Source organism: Engraulis encrasicolus, unplaced genomic scaffold (assembly GCF_034702125.1).
Source record: "Engraulis encrasicolus isolate BLACKSEA-1 unplaced genomic scaffold, IST_EnEncr_1.0 scaffold_51_np1212, whole genome shotgun sequence".
Taxonomy (NCBI): domain Eukaryota; kingdom Metazoa; phylum Chordata; class Actinopteri; order Clupeiformes; family Engraulidae; genus Engraulis; species Engraulis encrasicolus.
Window position 1 is genome coordinate 224,969 of NW_026945830.1, and position 19,925 is coordinate 244,893.

At 43.2% G+C, this 19,925-nt stretch overlaps 2 protein-coding genes and 1 long non-coding RNA gene across 4 annotated transcripts; 2 read left to right on the forward strand and 1 right to left on the reverse strand.

The window, feature by feature from the left end:
* Nucleotides 1–2,123: 2,123 nt before the first annotated feature.
* rab39bb (RAB39B, member RAS oncogene family b) lies at nt 2,124–19,462 on the reverse strand. The gene is made up of 4 exons (XM_063193677.1): nt 19,419–19,462; nt 18,037–18,263; nt 2,978–3,158; nt 2,124–2,495 (listed from the first exon to the last, which is right to left on the reverse strand). Exons 2-4 carry the CDS (start codon nt 18,249–18,251, stop codon nt 2,250–2,252), a joined length of 642 nt encoding a protein of 213 aa, XP_063049747.1. The 5' UTR covers nt 18,252–18,263; nt 19,419–19,462; the 3' UTR covers nt 2,124–2,249.
* On the forward strand, nt 7,884–11,002 carry LOC134444349 (uncharacterized). Of its 2 annotated transcripts, none has more exons than XR_010033940.1 (3): nt 7,884–8,160; nt 10,144–10,228; nt 10,354–11,002. It is a non-coding gene; the product is annotated as an uncharacterized LOC134444349 (long non-coding RNA). The 2 variants fall into 2 exon arrangements; XR_010033941.1 differs by lacking the exon at nt 7,884–8,160 and having other exon boundaries at nt 10,101–10,228; nt 10,354–10,503; nt 10,866–11,002.
* Nucleotides 11,446–14,970, forward strand: LOC134444345 (uncharacterized). The gene is made up of 5 exons (XM_063193675.1): nt 11,446–11,520; nt 12,116–12,339; nt 12,651–12,822; nt 12,918–13,045; nt 14,160–14,970. The coding sequence occupies exons 2-5, from the start codon at nt 12,238–12,240 to the stop codon at nt 14,475–14,477; spliced, it is 720 nt and encodes a 239-aa protein (XP_063049745.1). The 5' UTR covers nt 11,446–11,520; nt 12,116–12,237; the 3' UTR covers nt 14,478–14,970.
* Nucleotides 19,463–19,925: the final 463 nt, after the last annotated feature.

The window sequence follows — 19,925 nt, forward strand, 5'->3', positions numbered from 1 at the left end:
CTTTTTTTTTTCTCTTTTTTTTGTGTTTGTTTGTTTGGAATGCAATTTTATGTCATAAATGTGCAGTGTAGCCCGATGCCAGCTGAACAGAAGGTTGTACCATTGGAGAGTTCGAATCCCAGTATTGTTATTAGGCAGGCTTGGAAGGGTCATAGACACACACACACACACACACACACACACTCACACACACACACACACACACACACTCACACACATGCCGTGTCTGAGATGGCGCACTTGCGCACTTCGGGCACTATGTTTCAGTGCACATGGCGTATTGGTTACACACTGTAACACAGTGCCCGAAGTGCACAAGTGCGCCATCTTGAGACACAAGCAACGGCCACCACAACACACAATCTGAAATTGTGGAAATTTTGTCCCGCCGTTTTTCTGTTGACTCTTCTGTGTCCTGTCTTTTCATCGAGTATCAGGGTCCAGTGCAACTTTATCCAGTGTCACAGCCAGTCCACAACAGTCACAAGCTCAATCTCAGTTCAGAGGGGGGGTCTTTCACGGAGATAAACAAGTGTTTTTTGGTAACGGGGGAGAGAAGAAAAAGCATTGGTCTCTCTTGTCAGAAACACGCGCACCTATCTACCAGTACCAGTCCTGCCCGTCTGCTTGATGGCCGCCTGTCCTTGGCTTCTGTTCCATGTGCCGTGTTCAAAGACATGCTCTACTGTCCACCATGTCAGACACACAGGCCCAAACCAAAGCATTTAAGAAAAAAAACATCCTATTGAGTATATTTGTTTACCAAAAACTCATATTTCAACTGGATCATCTTGTCCCTCATCTAGCAGCAAGAAAAGGAGGGGGGGCGACGAGACGACAGGTGCAGGGACGGGGGTAAAGTCCAAAAATGGCTCCAAAAGACAAGAGTGGCGTTTCATTGGGGGATATGTTGTTGTTGTTGTTTTTGTTGTTGTGGGGAGCAATCTAATTTGACGAGAGGAGAATAACAATGGGCGGAGCTTCTATTTGAAATCAAAGGTCTTAAGGGGTCAAGCATCCAAAAAGCAGGCAACGTGAGAATTTTAAAAAAACATCCTTCTAGTGGAGATCAAACATTATGATGGAGAGAGAGAAAAAGAAGGAGAGAGGTGGAGAGAGAGAGAGAGGTTAGGATACTGGATGAATCGCCTCAGGAGAACAGAGGGTTATACTAAGAAACTGGTTCAAGAGTAAATCAGGTGAAGTTAAGAGGTAAATCATCTAATATAAGAGCCTGGCATCCTCATTTTCTTAGGGAAATGAGGAATGCGGGCTCTTCTACTGAAATTAGGTGAAAATGCTCCTCCACTGACTGAATGGAGACCAGATGGTGGGAGGGTGGGTGCGATGGACACAGAATATTGCATCCTTCTCAGCGCAGCACGGACAAGAGGACGATGAGGGGGAAACTAGGGAAGTTGTATGCGGGTCAGAGGGTCTCAGGTCAGGCAGAATGGAAGAATAGCAAGCACAAAAAGAGTCAAGAGAGATCATGATGGTTTGAATGTGTGGTGAATGGTGTTGATTTTGGGGCATAAAACAGGAACAGAAACTTCATCTACTCCATCCATCCATCTATTTCATCCATCCATCCATCTATTCCATCCATCCATCACATTCGGTCTATCTGTTCTCCCAGCTCAGCAAAAAAGGAGTTGAGTACCTCTAACCAGGTCAGAAAAGGTACAGTGTGATGTACTATGTAGTTTTAGGGCTATTTTTGAGAGGGTCCATCCAGCCATCGCGTTCCATCCATCCATCCATTCTCCCAGCCCAGCAAAGCAAAGAAGGTGTTGAGTAGTTGAGGTGGAAAATGAGGGTGTTGAAAAGGTGAGAGCATCTCAGTTCTGGTCAGAAAAGATATTGTAGTATGATGACGTTTTAGGGAGCTTTGAGGCGGTCCCTTCTCAGGGCAGTCACTCCATCCATCCATCCATCCATCCATCACGTTCTTCCAGCTCAGCAAAGAAAGAGTGGAGCAGTTGAGGAGGAGGTCAGGAAAGATAGAGTATGATGAAGATTTAGGGTGTTTAGCGGAGGTCCCAGGGCAGTCACTCCATCCATCCATCCATCCGTCCATCCGTCCATCCAATCCATCCATCCATCACATCTCTTAGCTCAGCAAAAAAGGAGTTGAGTATGATGTATGTAGTTTTGAGGAGGTCCATCCAGCCATCTATCCATCCATCCATCCATCCATCGCGCTCCATCCGTCCGTCCACCCATCCGCCCGTTCCCGTCCTCCCAGCTCAGCAGAGGCAGCGGCGGTCGCTCTTGGTCACCTCCTCGGAGGAGTGCACCACGTTGGGCACGAAGCCGCTCTTCACGCCCTCCCAGCCCTCCTGGATGGTGATGTCGCCGCGCTTCACCAGCTCGAAGATGTCGCGCGTCAGCTCGGTGAAGGCCCGCTCCACGTTGATGGCGTCCCTCGCCGAGGTCTCCACGTAGCGCATGCCGTACGCCGCCGCCAGCTTCTCCGCCTCCTGCCGACTCACCTGAGAGAGAAAAGAAGTGATATTAATCCCTAGCGTAAGGGTGAGATTCGAACCTGCAACCCTGTGATTTACTGTCCTACTCCCTAACCATTATACACCACGACTGCCCCAGTGCACATCTGTTTGCGTGTGTGTGTGTGTGTGTATACGTGCGTCCGTCCTCACCTGTCTCTGTGTCTCCACCTCACTCTTGTGCCTAGTGTGTGTGTGTGTGTGTGTGTGTGTGTGTGTGTGTGTGTGCGTCCGTGCGTCCGTCCTCACCTGTCTCTGTGTCTCCACCTCACTCTTGTGTCCCACCAATAGAATGACAATGCAGTGGGACTGCCTAGTGTGTGTGTGTGTGTGTGTGTGTGTGTGTGTGTGTGTGCATGCGTGCGTGCGTGCGTGCGTGCGTGCGTGCGTGTGTGCGTGTGTGTGTGTGTGTGTGTGTGTGTGTGTGTGTGTGTGTGTGTGTGTGCGTGTGTGTGTGTGTCCATCCTCACCTGTCTCTGGGGCTCCAGATCACACTTGTGTCCGACCAATAGGAAGACGATGCTGTGCGGCTGCACGTGACTACGCGCCTCCTCCAGCCACTCGTGAACGTTCTGGAACGAGCGTCGGTTGGTGATGTCGAACAGCAGCAGACCGCCCACCGAGTTACGGTAGTAGGCCCTAGTGATGGACCTGACGACGAGAACAGAAAAGATTATATTTTTGTATGTATTTCATATTATTACGTATTTCATATTACAGTAGTAGGCCCGGGTGATTGAAAATATCACACATATTACGTATTTCATGTACAGATTACATTTTTATTACGTATTTCATATAAAGATTACATTTTTTATTACGTATTTCATATTACGGTAGGCCCAGGGGATGGACCTGGAATACGAGGAAAGATCACATTTTTATTACGTGATCGCATGCTCAACTCCCCCTCCACGTGCCTGTTGCAATAGTTGTATCATATGAATGTTGGTATACTATTGTGTCCAGTGTTGGGAAAGTTCATTTTCTACATGAACTAGTTCATAGTTCAGTTCACAGCTCTCAGAGTGAACTAGTTCGCTCATAGTTCATAATCTATATTTATTTATTTATTTGCTGCTTGCACATCCTCCCATGCTTTGTCCACGCTATGGGGTTAACTGGGACTGACCACTGTTGATGGATGATGATGGATCTGTTTTTGTCCAACGTCTTGTCTATGTTATGGGGGAATGGGTTGTTTGGGGTAAATCTGCTTGGGAATCTGACTGTATTGTGTTTATTTTCATGTCTTACGCTCCTCTCACTAGAAGAAATTTCCCCAACGGGGGATAATAAAGCTACTACTACTACTACTACTACTACTACTACTAATCTTTCAGAATGAACTAGTTCGTTCATAGTCCATAATCTTTCAAAATGAACTAGTTGGTTCATAGTTCACAAAATAAACAAGGCCTAGTTCAGCAGTGGTATAACACTGTTTGTGTCCCCAGTCGGATTGCATCCTCTCTTACACAAGGGAAATCTCCTCAACTCATCTCCCTCTCTTCTTCCTCCACACTTCTTTCCCCTCTCATCCTCCCCTTCTCTACTCCACTCCTCCTCCCTGGGCCTGTATTCTCCACACTTCCTTCTCTCACCCCTCCTCCGCTCCGCTCTTCTCGTTTCGTCTCTTCCTCTGGACCTCTTCTCTCTACACCTCTTTGAGCTGCCATTCTTCCCTTCTTCTCCTCCTCTCCTCTCCACACCACCACACATGCACTTGATCACATTTTCTCACCATCGCAAACAAACAAACAAAAAAAAAAAAAACACTCACCACCCTCTCAACCCAAACTTTTTCTCTCAATTCATATTTAATATTCAATATTCAACATCCGACACCTCACTTGCACCTCAACTCCCCCTCCATGTGCCTGTTGCAATAGTGGTATCAGAGTGAACCTGATGAGGCAGTAGCGAAACGCGTTGTTCACCAAATAAACTACCAGCAAAGATACCAATGTGCGGTGATTCATCTTTCATTTACTTGGTATCAGATGTATGTTGGTATTACTGTTGTGTCCCCAGCCCGATCGCATCCTCTCCTACACCAGGAGTGCGTTGCAATATGCGACCTTGCCTCCTCCACTTGCTTGTCTCCTCTTACCAGGAAGTAATATGTCATGATGACATCACTGACAACAGCATTATATTTCAATATCTCGCAAAAGCTCAATTGTAGAGATTTTTTCTCATTTGCAAACTGGATGGTGAAACAAAAACAGTCCCTCAAGGCTGACAGCTGGGAAACTTTATCGTTTTCTCCACGGAGGTGGGGGCAGGAGGACAAGGCAACAAGCACAAGTGGAGGAGGCAAGGTCGCATATTGTAACGCACTCAAGGGAAATCTGTCCTCCCCCCTGTCTCCTCAGCACATCTCTTCTTCTGCCACACTTCTTTGCCCTCACATCCTTCCCTTCGTCTCCTCTTCCCTGGGCCTGTATCTTCAGACTTCCCTCTCTCTCACCCCTCCTCCACGCCGCTTCATTCTCTCTTCACCTCTTTTTCTCACTCATTCTCTCCTCTCCTTCTTCTTCCTCGTCTATGTACAGTACATCATTTCTCATGGCTCTTTTTTTTATTTTCAACATCTGACAATCCACCCCGCAGATGGTGCCTATGCTTACAGATTTTTACTGTGCTGTCTGTTGTTGAGAGTGTAATACGCTATGCAATCACTGTGTGGTTTGGAAACCTGACAGTGAAAGTGAAGTCTCAAATTAACAGACTGACCCGCTCTGTGCTGAAAGTAGTAGTGGGGGTGAGGGACTACCCCACCCTTCAAGCAATATATGAAGAGTCTGTAGTAAGGCATGCTAGGAAAATAATTGAGGACCCATCACATGTTCTGTATCCAGAATATGAGCTGCTACCCTCTGGTATTCAGATTACCAGTTAAAAACAAGAAAAGGTTTTTGAATAGGTATAGGTTTTCTTTTGTCCCTGTGTCTGTGAACCTATTGAACGCAGGTCATTAACAACTACCATCCTTGTAATGCCATGTATGTGTGTAGGAGGCTGTAGTAGATATGCACTTGAGTATCTCTATGATGGCACTTTATGTATGTATGTATGTATGTATGTTGGTATGTGTTTTTTGTTTTGTTTATTGTTTTTTGGCGTCATGTGTATCAGTGTTGTGTGTATGTGGCAGCTATGTATGTCCAAGACAAATTTCCTTCGGGACCATTAAAGAGAATCTTGAATCTTGAATAAAGAAACTATGTGATGGGCAGAGCTCAAAGAAGATTGTGCTCCATTGGAGAAAGAAGAACCTTGTGGCCTAGTAAAGGAAGGATGAATCACCGCACACTGGTATTCTTTGCTAGTAGTTTATTTGGTGAACGACGCGTTTCGCTGTTTCTTCATCAGGTTCACTCTGTGACCTTGTGGCCTTGTTTAGTCCAGACAAACAAAACCAAACCCACAGCATCCGTGAATCGTGACTACAGTCTGTTCCCACTTACCAACGCAGTTAAGAGACACCTCAACAGCCACAGATAATGAACACGGTGGTGTGAAGACTTCTATTAGCAGAATAAGACCAGGAAGGGTGAGAGGAGGGAGAGAGAGGTGTGTGTGTGTGTGTGTGTGTGTGTGTGTGTGTGTGTGTGTGTGTGTGTGTGTGTGTGTGTGTGTGTGTGTGTGTGTGTGTGTGTGTGTGTGTCAGAGAGAGAGAGAGATAATTGTGTGAAGTGACTCTAAAGAGGCAAGAAGAGGAAGGAGGGAGGACGAGCGGAGGAGGAGAGGAACTGAAGAGACAGAGAGAGAGAGAGAGGGCGAGAAAGAGAGAGAGAGAGAGAGAGAGCAGATATATTTGGAATGAAAACGACAGAGGATGGGGGTGGCTGATGGTGATGGTGGTGACTGCAAGAGAGGAGGAGGAGGGGTGTTAAAAGATGGAGAGAGAGAGAGAGAGAGAGAGAGAGAGAGAGAGAGAGAGAGAGAGAGAGAGAGAGAGAGAGAGAGAGAGAGAGAGAGTGAGAAGAACTTGAGGCAGCTGACAGCTAGATGTGTTGCGAGGAGTGAGAAACATAGACGAGGAGGAAGGGAAGAGGGAGAGGAGAGAATGAATGAGTGAGAAAAAGAGGTGTAGAGAGAAGAGGTCCAGAGGAAGAGACGAAACGAGAAGAGCGGAGCGGAGGAGGGGTGAGAGAAGGAAGTGTGGAGAAGGGGAGGATGAGAGGGTAAAGAAGTGTGGCAGAAGAAGAGAGGAAGAGACGAAACGAGAAGAATGAAGCGGAGCGGAGGAGGGGTGAGAGAGAAGGAAGTCTGAAGATACAAGCCCAGGGAGGAGGAGCGGAGGAGAGAAGGGAAGGATGAGAGGGTAAAGAAGTGTGGAAGAAGAAGAGAGGGAGATGAGTTGAGGAGATTTCCCTTGTGTAGGAGAGGATGCAATCCGACTGGGGACACAACCAGTGTTGTACCAGTGCTGAACTAGGCCTTGTTTATTTTGTGAACTATGAATGAACTAGTTCATTTTGAAAGATTATGAACTATGAACGAACTAGTTCATTTTGAAATATTAGTAGTAGTAGTAGTAGGAGCGGAGGAGAGAAGGGAAGGATGAGAGGGTAAAGAAGTGTGGAAGAAGAAGAGAGGGAGATGAGTTGAGGAGACATAAGGGAGGACAGATTTCCCTTGTGTAGGAGAGGACGAGATCGGGCTGGGGACTGTAGTGAAGGGGAGTAGAGTTGCCCAGCTGGGACTCGAACCCAGACCATCTGGGGTAGTAAACCGGGGCTCTGACCACTTCACCAAAGGCTCTTTGGAGTTGCGAGCAGAGCCCCGGTTTACTACCCCAGAAGGTCTGGGTTCGAGTCCCAGCTTGGCAACTCTACTCCCCTTCGCTACAGGGACACAACAGTAATACCAACATACGTCTGATACCACTATTGCAACAGGCACATGGAGGCTGAGTTGAGGTGCAAGCGAGGTGTCGGATGTTGAGTAGTAAATATGAATTGAGAGACAAAGTTTGGGTTGAGGGGAATGGGGAGTGAGGGGCATTGTTTGTTTGCGATGGTGAGAAAATGTGATCAAGTGCATGTGTGGTGGTTTGCACAGTGTAATTAGGGAAACGAAATTGAAAACGAGACATTATATCTCACATTATATCTCAAGGCCCCGCCCCCCTCCCCCAAGAACAATACACTGAAATTAGGCAACATTGAAATACTGCAATGTAGAGTAAACTGGTCCACTTCAGAAAGACTAGGCCAGGGATGACTGGAGCACTCAGATACTTTTCAGTATTTTATTGTGGTGAAAACATAATGACTGACGTTTCGACGCTGTGTGCGTCTTCTTCAGATTGAAATACTGCACTTGCATACTTTCATTTATATGTACACAGTAAAAAATGGAGTGTCAATATTGCAGTGTAAACACATTTTCCTCTGAATAGAGTAGTTATAACAATAGGCAGAGTAAACTCCTCCAAATGGTAGTGTCAAAAGTGAGAGTAAAAAAGTGAGTGTCAACATTTCAGTGTAAATCTATTTTTCTCTTGATAGAGAGGTTATAACAAAAGGCAGAGTAACTCCTCAGACAAAATAACTCTGCAGGGTGATGATTCCCCGCGAAAATTCTAGAACCGGAGCTGGAGCTGGCATGGCATGTTGGAAGTAGTTTCTCTCCCTGCGTGGTAAGTGGATTTGAATATTTATTGAGTTTTTGCTGTTTATGACCAACATTTTTCAATACACTGATGCTGATGATAGACTACTGTATGTGTATTAGGTTAAATTAGGCATGCATATATGTAGGCTAGCCAATTCGTATTTTTCACTGATGCATTCGACTGCAATATTAGGCTACATAGCTTTTAGAAGTTAGACCAATGAATAGTTGTTTTAAATGAAAACAAAATCCGACTGCATTTGCTTGCATGCTGACGCCGTGTGGTGTGGTGAGTATTGAAGTTTTCTCTTGTTTGCTGAATTTGGGTTACCCGTACCAAAATGTAGTGCTAAGCTAGCTAGCTTGACAACGTGGTTTCCCAGATTGTATGGGTTTCCCCCAATGGCATTAGCATTGCAAAGGTTCAAAAGTTCACTTGAGAACGTGCCCAATGTTTTGCAAGGTGATGTGCTCGTGCTTAATTTGTGGCTCTGAAACCAGAAATGCTCGATGTTAACATTAAGAATATGTTAGTGTTGGAACCCGTTTATAGTTAAGTGTTGCTCAGTTTTATGGTAAGTTGTAGATTTGAGAGATTCATCTACTCGTCCACCTCATAGATTAGCACGCTAAACTGCCCGCTCGTAGTTGATGCTTGACACCAGGAATGTTCTGTTTGGGCATGCGTGGACACACGTGTAGTATATAAAAATGATTATTGATTCGTCACGTAACATAGCTACATCTAGAACTAGTCCCTGCATGGCTTGCCAAGTCTTCGATGCCGGTAATCATACACATGCGTCAAATATGGGTTTGGTGTCAACTGTGGTGTTTTTGACTCATGCTGCTGTTGAGAACCACCGAGTTCTAGCGTTTCGCTTAGCCGGTGCAGCTTTCGTCAGTGCAGATCAACAGAGGAAGAAGTGTGAGTGGAATAGGAAAGGGTGTATTGTTGTCGACGCGTTTCAGTTGCTTTGAATGTTGTAGTAGTTGAGAGTCATCTGCTGACTAGCCTTTATTTTTGCAAGTTTGGTAAATGCAATCCAATTAATGGACGAGGAAGGGGATATGAGTGTGGAAAGGGTGTCGTGTGTGCACGCGCGCTGGCAGGCTCGCTCTGTCGTGTGTGTGTGTGTGTGTGTGTGTGTGTGACCTGACAACTGTTTTGTTTAGAACACTGGTGCAGCTGAAGGCCAGCGCAAATGGGTGAACCGAGGAGAGAGTGTGATGGGGAAGGTGTGTGTGTGTGTGTGTGTGTGTGTGTGAGCGAGCAAGAGAGAGAGGCCACGTGATTGGATACTGCAATTAGGAGCAATTTACCTGTTTTCCCATGTTTTGCTGAAGAATTATATGCAATCATCTATTTAACAGATGTTATGTGGATGTGTAGTGTTGAGGCAACTCAGTTGGCTTTAAGAAGTTCATAAGGACATGGACAAGGATGACTGTGTTTCATGTTCTGATCAGTGCCTCCCATACAGGTATCCTACAAACCAGCTCGTTAGTGTTCCTGATCCAACTGTGTGAGTGTGTTAAAGGGACAGTTTGGTCAATTTCAACATGCATTTGTATTGCTCACGCTACCCTTGACTTGTCAGTACCTGGTGATGCCACATTTTTCGGCTCAGCCCTTTCCGAGATATGAGCAATTCTAATGGGGGCAGCGTTTGTTTACATTTTTAAAAAATGAAACATAGGCCAACTACAAATATTTTCCCAAAAGGTACTGCTGTTTGCTAGTTGTCTGCTGATGTTTTATAACCTTTTGGATGTTTTTGGGAATAAATACAAATGTTTTTTTGAAATATAAACAAAGAGCTGCCCCCATTACAATGACCAGGATCTCGGAAACGGCTGAAGAAGAAGAAAACAAAATCTCAGGCACTGACAAGTCGAGGGTAGTGTGAGCATTACAACTGCATGTTGAAATTGACCAAACTGTCCCTTTAATATGTGAATATGTTGACGGGTATTAACAGTTTCTCAACTTTCTCAAATTTAACAGAAAATGCTGTTGCGTGTCTCATTTGGTGGAGTGCAGAAGTACATAAAGATGCTTGAACTGACGTTTGATGATTTCTTGAGAGAAGGTTAGTCGCCTAATTTGAATTGAAAGTAGGCCTATCTTAATGTAGCTTAATGTAACTTAAAGTGGTGACATACTGCAATTATTTCTCATCAGATAATTTTGTGCACTATTTATTTTGTACTCCAGTGAGTTTGAAGTTCAACATCCCCGAAGACAGATGGTTGGACCTCAAAGTTTATGACCAGTCTAACACAGAGGTAGACGCCGAAGTTTTTGAGGAGCTCGTAAAAGAGTTCCATGGACCTTTCCTAGTTTCATTGGCCAATGAAGCACCTGGTAAGTGTTGCCTACTTGCATATGATTTACACATACATCATTTAGGTGGAAGTGTTGAACTATGTAAGCCACTGCTTAGAAGCCATTGTTTAACACTTTTTTATGTATCTTATTTTTTTTTTTTGCTACATTTTATTTGACCATGTGTTGGACAATGCTGTTGCAACTGTACACTGCACCTAGATATCTTTGTTTATTATCTAAATTTTGCTACTAATTACTTGTATACTGCTGTACTCTGTGCCAACCCCTTACTCTGTACTTGCTTGAATTTCCTCCTTGTAGGTCGCTCTGTTCAAAGGCATCAGCTATGTAATGTAATGTAATGTAATGTAATTGTGTTAATATTTTCCAATGCTCAGGTAACCCTCAGTTCACATCATCTCCAGGGTCTACTGCATCTGACGACACAGTGATCCTCAACTTCTCCCTGCTTGAGCCAGCTGAGGAACCCCTTGAGCCAGCTGAGGAACCCCTTGAGCCAGCTGAGGAACCCGTTGCAGCCCAAGGCAGTCCACCTAAAAGGCCTTGCCGCATCAACTATGAAGCAAAAACTGTGAGTTTGTGGGTGTGGGTGGATATACGGGGTTTAATTTGCACATCGTGTATGTATCTTGTTTGTTTCAGAATTACCAACAGTTTTTCAAAATACATTGCTTCATATGTTATCTTTTAGCTGATTGAAAAAATCCTGACTACAAAGCCTGGAGGTGACCGTATCATCGAGGAGTATGCAAAAACAAAATCAATCACAGATTCAACCAGAAGACGGCTCATCAACATACTTGCTGCAGAAATGACGGAAACACATGGGTAAGTATAGGTCAAATGTGTTATCATGAGACAGTTAAACATCATTGCAATTATTCTTTCGATTATGGTGTTCAGTGTCCTCTAATAATGTTGTTTATTGAATACACCAGGACCTCGCCACCGCGGAGTGTGAAAGTGATGTATGCACAGGGGATTATCGCTCTGTTTCCATATCTTGAAGACCCATACTCACAGAATGGCTATGTAAGTAAAGGTTTTACAATATCACCCCTTCAAACTGTTGCTTGTATGAATGGTAACGCTTTATTTTAGTGTTACATCTATAACCACGAATACATACAATGTTAATGCCGGTATAAGTAACTTTTAAGGCATGTACTAAGCAAAATCAAACATTTTGTTAGGTCCTTACTAAGGTTATATTGGTAATAAATCCCTAATTGTGCATGAACAAGACATTTGCAAACACATGCCTAATGTTTGATTTTGCTTAGTACTTGCCTTACAAGTTACGTATACAGGCATTAACATTGTATGTGCTAGTGCTAATAGATGTAACACTAAAATAAAGTGTTACCGTATGAGTGTACATTATACTGTGCATACTGTATATTATACATAGGAACACTACTACGATCCGGAAAGTGGTTCAGGATACATTGCATGGCGGTTGAAGACCATTCAACGAAAGGCTTCTGAGGAAAGAGTTCCAGCAGTTAAATCTCCTAAAGGTAACATTTATAATGTGGGTGAATGGTCAACCTGTGAAGTGTGTTTAAAGGAAGATATACAACTGTGCAGTTCTAAACATTAACAACAAAATTGTTTTGTTTTAAAGTTGGTGGGCCAGGCCATGGACGTACTACACCCTTTACTGCCGAAGTCCTGACTGATGAGGAAGTGGAATCCGCTATCGCTGTGTTGAGACATTCTGCTGATGAGGAAACCATCCGTGAAAAAATGAAAACCACCTTCAGTTACCGCCAAGCAATGGTCAATGACCATGACAAATCTGCAGAGGTCTTCTCAGTTTTTCCACGGTTCCTGGACACACCAGGACTGGTAAGACATCTAGTTCTACATTCATTATATGTCTGTAATGGTATTTTATAGGTACTCTAGGTGTAATGTATGCGTATTGTCTATGTCTAATTGTCTATGTCCACACCTAAAGTCTACGTCTATGTCTGCATGGGAAAGTAAGAAATGTTATTTCAAATTCTTTGTATGACCACTAATGTAAAGAAATCGACAATAAAGACGACTTGACTTGACTTGATTGAAGAGTGAGGCCTATTGTAAAATGTTGCACAAGGTACTGACTGCAGTTGTCCTCCTTTCCTTTTTTTTTTTTTTTCCTTTTCAAATTACAGGTAGAGCAGGATTTCAGACTGATGTTTGGCGAGCAGACTGCCAATAAATTCCTGGAGAGATGGCCTACCACTTTCAGGGCAAGAGTCATTAAGGAAAGCCATGGACTGGTCCCCTCCACAGACCTTCTTGATTTGATGCACAATGCTGAGACATCCACTGAAGTTGAAAATGGTAAGTCTTTGAATGTGGAGAAGCATGTTGCTAAATATATTGAGGACCGTGGAAAAGTATGGCTGAATGTTAACATGATGCTTGTTTGACTTAAGGCTGGGACAGTGATACGTCTGCCATCATACTGCTGCTACATCTGCTACCGCCATCCGCACAGGGACGCAAGAAGCCAGGGAAGATATCAGCATCTAATGCAGTGGATCACCTCATCAAATTCCAAAAGGTACACTAGAATTATATTTGACAATGAATCAAGTCCTCCCACCACCCCTCCACTCCAACAACACTTCATACCCCATACATGAAGCCTTTCCTTAGACCAGACTAGACCACCACCGTCCCCCTGGCACACACACACACACACACACACAAACACACACACCATTTATAGTCGGGGAGTATAGTATAGTATAGTATGCCCTTTATTATCCCGCCATGGGGAAATTCATTTGTTGCAGCAGTAACATACAGATTGTGCAAAAACAGCAGACAGCATACATGCAACACAGGACCAGGAGGTTAAAAAAGTATATATAAGATACATAGAAATAGAGATGTTAAAGAAAATAGAAATATCTCTGTTAAAAACATCAAGTACATTAGTAAAAGTGAAAGTGCATTTGTAAAAAGTGCATTAGCAGCTTCATAAAAAGGAGGAGAGGGGGCTAGAACAATAATAAATAAGTTAAAAAGTTAAAAAGACCATCACTACAAAACACCACCATCATCATCATCATCACCGTGACCACCATCATCACCACCAGGAGGGATATTCTACCATGACGACTGGTAACAGTAGTATAACGCACTCCCACTATACTTTTTTTTTACACCATATTGTACATGGCCACAGAATGCTCTAATGTTTCAGCCCTAGTTAGTACTAAACTATCAAGTCAAGTGTGTGTGTTGAGGTAGTGCAGGTAGGATGTGCAGTCATTCAAGTGTAAGAGGCATGAAAAGCAGCAGTAACATGTTTGGCCTCTAGAGTCATTCTGCAGTTGGCAATCGTAGCTTGTTGTATACCATATGAAAGCTTGAAGTGTGCACTATACGAATAATATCCTGCACACGCACAGCCTCAAACATGAGTCCACTATTGAGCCCACCTCTTCAAACATTACTCCTCTACCCTTACACTTTCTAACATAATTTTAAACATGGTCACCCTCACTGCCAACTGCCACTGCCAGGGCCAACAGCACTCCACATCATTCCCTCAAACCTGAGTCAACCACTAGTAACATAACATTCTTACATCCTTTATTTTTTAGAGTTGAGAGTGATGTCATGTTATTGTTCTAATAAATTGTGTTATTGAATGTGTTTTGTCATAGACGGGAACAAGCCTGCAGCAGCATCTAGACAACATCACTGAAAGCCGTCAGCCCTACCTCCTTGCACAGGGACCCACAAAAAGCAGCATTCACTCCTTCTTCATTGCCATCGACAAGCACGCACTTCCATGCCAAGGCACCACCTCAGTCGGAGCCCTGGATGAACTCTTCAAGGCCCACTTTGTCTTTGGTACATCTTACAGTCCTGCCTTGAACAACTTTTTCACTTTTCTCCAAACTTCCATTTACAACATTGATGTAGGGAAAACTAAGGAAACGCCAAGAATTGCAGAGTTACGAGCTAGAATGGTGCGTTAGACTCAATTAAAGGATAACTTAAGCCACTATCAACATGCAGCTGTAATGCTCACACTACCCTGGACTTGTCAGTACCTGAGATTTTTTTCCAGCCTTTTCTGAGATCCTGGTCATTGTAATGGGGGCAGGTGTTTGTTTACATAAAAAAAAAACATCTTGATTTATTCCCAAAAACATTAAAAAGGTTATGCAACATCAGCAGACAACTAGCAAACAGTGGTACCTCTTGAGAAAATATTTGTAGTAGGCCTATGTCAAGAATTTTTAAAAAGTAAACAAAAGCTGCCCCCATTACAATAGCTCAGCTCTCTGAAAGAAAAAAATTGGCATCACCGGGTTCTGACAAGTCAAGGGTAGCGTGAGCAATGCAACAGCTTATTGAAATTGACTGAAGTGGTCCTTTAAAGTGACACTGTCCCATTTTTGGAAAAAGCTTATTTTACACCTCCCCTTGGTTTTACCGGTCTCCTATTCTTCCAACCGTTCTCGGGTTATGGCAGTGCAAATTTTACCTCCAAGCTAGCAGTTAACATTGAGTCCTATGACACCAGTTAGCCACCAGCTGGTTTCATAGGACTCAATGTTAACTGCTAGCTTGGAGGTAAAGTTTGCACTGCCATACCCAGAGAACAGTTGAAAGTAAAGGAGAACGGTAAAACCCTATTATTGAACTGAAGGGGAGGTGTAAAATAATTTCCAAAAATGGGACAGTATCACCTTAAACAATTTAGTGCTTTCTAAATGATCTTGGTGGAGTAAACAAACAATCTTGGAAGGCATCTCAAATTATTACATGGGCTCTGTACGGGAAGGACTCTTTATCTTCAATGTGGCCAAATGGGATGCTCATGTTTGTTCAATAGTTGTTTTTTTTGTTTTTTGTTTTTTTTGGGGGGGGGGGGGTAATCCAGCAGAACAGCCATATGGGGCAGAAGTTGAGTCAGAGCCAGCATTATCCTCACAGCACCTTGTAAATAATTGTGCCTCTGTCATTTCCGATCTAAAAGCAGCAGGTATTGCCCAGTCTGTTGTGTTCTGTTGTGACTACTTTTGGAAGATATTGTCCAGAAAATTCATGAGCATGCAAAAGAGTCAGTCATTCAGTTGTGATCATACAGGACAAAAAGGTGCTGCTCACCTTACCTTTATTTACAGAAGCTGTTCAAGAACATTTATTTGCTTCTGAAGTGACTCGGACAAAGATTTTGTTGCTTTTCCAAAAAGAAAAAAAGATTTTGTTGCTTTTCATGTTCATCTTCCTTATCCAAGAATGGAGAGAATGACTCGCTATGTATATTGAACCATATTGTTTTCTCCGAGGGGTTATTGGCAAATAAATGCTGCTACAGTACTTTGATTGTATGTATTTTCTTATGTTATAGCAGTTAAAAGCAATACTATTTCAGTAATATAATGTACACTATATAGTGTATTTTAAAAATGGAAACTACTCAATGTGGTGAACTAATTTTATATAAAATTAAATAAATATACACTATGTAGTGTATTTTAATAATGGAAACTACTCTATGTAGTGAACAAATTTTATATGAAATGAAATAAATATACACTATGCGGTGTATTTTAATAATGGAAACTACTCTATGTAGTGAAATAATTTTATATAAAATGAAATAAATACACACTATGTAGTGTATTTTAATAATGGAAACTACTCTATGTAGTGAACTAATTTAATATAAAATGAAATAAATATACACTATTTAGTGTATTTCAATAATGGAAACTACTCTATGTAGTGAAATAATTTTACTCTGGCAGTGTAAAGAGATCAGTGTTTTTACACATTCCATTGTCAATTTCGACACAATGTAGAGTCAGATTAACTCTGAAAATCTTACACTGTCTATAGTGTTAAATATTTTTACACACCTCATTGTTAATTTTGACACAAAATAGAGTAAAATTAACTCTAAAAATCTTACACTGGCCAAAGAGTAAATTTTACTCTATTTTTGAGCGGGACCAAATGTTATCTGACAGGGGGTTAAATTTAACTCTTAAAGAGTAAAATTGACACTCCAGTTTTTACTGTGCATGTACAATAATATACTAGGCCTACATTAAACAAAACTATATATTAAAATGTTCATTAAATGTTTATCAAACACACCCATTCTTCACTCAATTGATGGCATCTGTCAGTATTACAATATGGGCAATGGTCAATGGCAAGTGGTTATTGTAGGCTTGTAGTGGAAGGTTTGCTGGTTCGAGTGCCCACACCGCCTGCCCTCCTCCACCCTCTTCTCCACCACGAACGAGGCTACGTACCCTGAGCACATGGTACTTACAGACCCACCCCACCACTCTCTTGGGTCGCCTGTTGCATTTGTGAGACAGGCATAAAGGCAATTACATCCACAATGGTATCACTCCACAATGGTAATGTCTTCAAGTTATGTGGGTTGTAATGTATATGTATGTATGTATGTCTATATGTCTGTATTTGGTAGTTAGTTCTTATGCATGTGGAGCATGGCACATGTGCAATAGTCTTGTGATGTTATGTGCATGTCCTGTCTTAAACAAGTCTTTCTCAGCAATGCAAAATGAATTTCAGTGCAAACTGACAATAAAGTACTATCGTATCGTACATGGTGCACACTGTGTGTGCTGTGTTGTGTGGTGTCATTGGAGTTTCCCATTGAGTCTTTCACTATTGTGCTTCACTGACTCGGCCCCGGTGCAGCCTCGAAGTTACAAAATGCCCAGAGGATCTCTGTGAAGAGCTCTTAACTTAGCCAAGGAAATAAATATTTGACTAACAAAAAATACTCATTTGACAGCATTGGATGGAATGCAAAGGCTGTTGGGTTTGGCATCTATCCAGGTTTTGACATTTCTTCTCCCTCTTTAAAATGTTTGAATGTGATATATTGATTTCAAGCTTCGGTCTTTTGTCCATTATTCTGAACTGGAGAGGTGTGACATTCTTGTATGTATTCAAGGTTTGAAGGTTCAATTCCTGACAATATTGTATTGCAATCTCTATTGCAGCTGCTGCTGCTGCTGCTGCTGCTGCTGCATCTTTGCACCTTGCAGAGGGGAAGGTGGCACATTTTCAATAGTGCATTTGGCTAGTCAATTTTGACAACCCCTTGGTCAACTGCACAATAGGTGGGTCCATCCCATGCAGTATACAACTGACAGAAATTAACGTGCCTCATCACCTCTTTCTTTCTTTCTTTCCACCTTCTTCCTCTACGCCCACCCTTCTCCACTCCACTCACGCCCATCTTATACACAGCTTCCTTGGGCCTATCTATCTATCTATCTATCTATCTATCTATCTATCTATCTATCTATCTATCTATCTATCTATCTATCTATCTATCTATCTATCTATCTATCTATCTATCTGTCTATCTATCTGTCTATCTGTCAGTCTACTGTCTATCTATCTAACTATCTACCTGTCTGTCTATCTATCTGTTTATCTGTCTATCTGTATGTCTGTGTGTCTGTCTGCCTGTGCTCTATCTGTGATACCCCCAGTATCAACGTGACCTAGTGTCAATGTAAATGTCAAGCCCACCTGAAGCGTTCCTGGCCGGCGGTGTCCCAGATCTGAAGCTTGATGCGTTTGCCCGGCTCGATTTCCACCAGGCGAGAGAAGAAGTCCACCCCCACGGTGGGATCTGACACTTGGGCGAACCGGCCCTCCGTGAAGCGCCGGATCAGACACGACTTCCCCACGGTGGAGTCACCGATGACAATCAGTCGGAACTGGTACAGCCATATCGCCTCCATGTCGCCCCGGGTCTGTTGGTAGAGTCGGGTGAGGAGCGCACGTTACGTTACGTTACGTTACGCTACACAGCCATAAGCAAATGATAATGTATTTCAAAGTGAAATGATACTCCGGAACAAAACGACCATCTTGACACTATTTCACTACTCTTCGTGCGTGGCCCAAATAGCAGCCCCTGTAAATAATTGTAATGCAAGTGTCTGTGTGTGGGGAATACAATCTTGGCATTTATGTTGTGCGTTGCTCGCCCTGCGATTTGGGAGTCACCACGGGCCTTGGGTCATACACTAATCTTTCCCAAATTCCCCAATGTGTGCGCAGTAACTGGTTGAAGTGCGTGTGTGTAGTAGGTCCCCCATATGAATAAAGAACACATGACATGGCAGTCTGCTTTCACATAGTACTCTGGAAGTCAATTAGCCTACAGGCCTTCTCAAATGAGGATGACACTTGAGTATGCTCACATCCCTCCCCATTTGTTTTTACACAACCGCAGCTAATGCGCTTTGAACCAATTCCTCCTGCTGCGCGTTATTGTAGTAATTGTGTGTTTTTATCACACATTTCTCGTGGGAAGTAATTTATCACGGTCTTTTAGCACATGATATGCTATCTTGGAAGGACCCTTGTTTGGAGAACTGAGGCCCTATATTGAGCGATGATGACCACGTCGAATCAAACCCGCCGCACATTAGTCTGTCCAAATGTTGAAAACAGTGCGTCTGGCTGTGCGCAAAACGTCTTTTCAGCTCTCTGTAGTTGTACAAAGTGCCCAAAAAGCAGTGATGCGCCTATCGCGCATGAAGCCTACCGCCCTCCAATTATCCAACTGTGATACACCATTTCCTACAAGCTATAGCTTAGCAACCGCAGCATCCAGACGTTCAGTAGCCTAGATGATGCAAATGATGGGCCTGTTTTTCTTAAAAGAATCACCGCTGCTTTGACAGATGGGCAGCTGTTGGCATTGCGCCTACTATCATCCATTCCAAAAACGCCTTTATTTGATTGCGTAATCCTTGCACCTGTTTTCATCCACACTACGCATAATGGATAAACAATCTACTACGAGGCTAAAGGCCTGTGTTGCTATTTGCAATCACGGCGTTAGCATGGTACGAATAACACTAGGGCCACAGGCAGAGCATAAAGTGGTTTCTGCTTACTGTGTTTGATCGAGCCGTTCAGAGCTGGGAAACGGCGAGTTCCATGTCGGCGAAGGGATCCCTCGATGGTCTCGAAAGCACACAGTAAAACAGTCCCTCTTGGAAACGCATAAACGTGCGACAACACAGTTACACCTTTACGCACGCTGCCGTCTGCCTCCTGTTATGATTAATTCTCGACAATATCCGATGGAAAAAGGGGCACAGCCAGTCCGTCTTTGTTCTTGTCGAAATAAGCCTCAAAAACAGTCGTGACACACGCAACACTGGCGCAAGCACGTATCGAATCGACTGATGCTCTAACGGTGATATTGGGGTGTGTTATTTTCACTCCATGTATTGAAGATGAAGAAATGTGCGGAATTTTTGCTGATGAAATGGCAGCAACATCAGCAACACCATATAGCCTGACTCATCCCGCATCAGCACCACCGCCGTAAAGCCTGCACTAGTTGCGCAGTGAAATATTTGGTCCTATCAAACAGTTGTCATGCCTAGTGTGTTGTG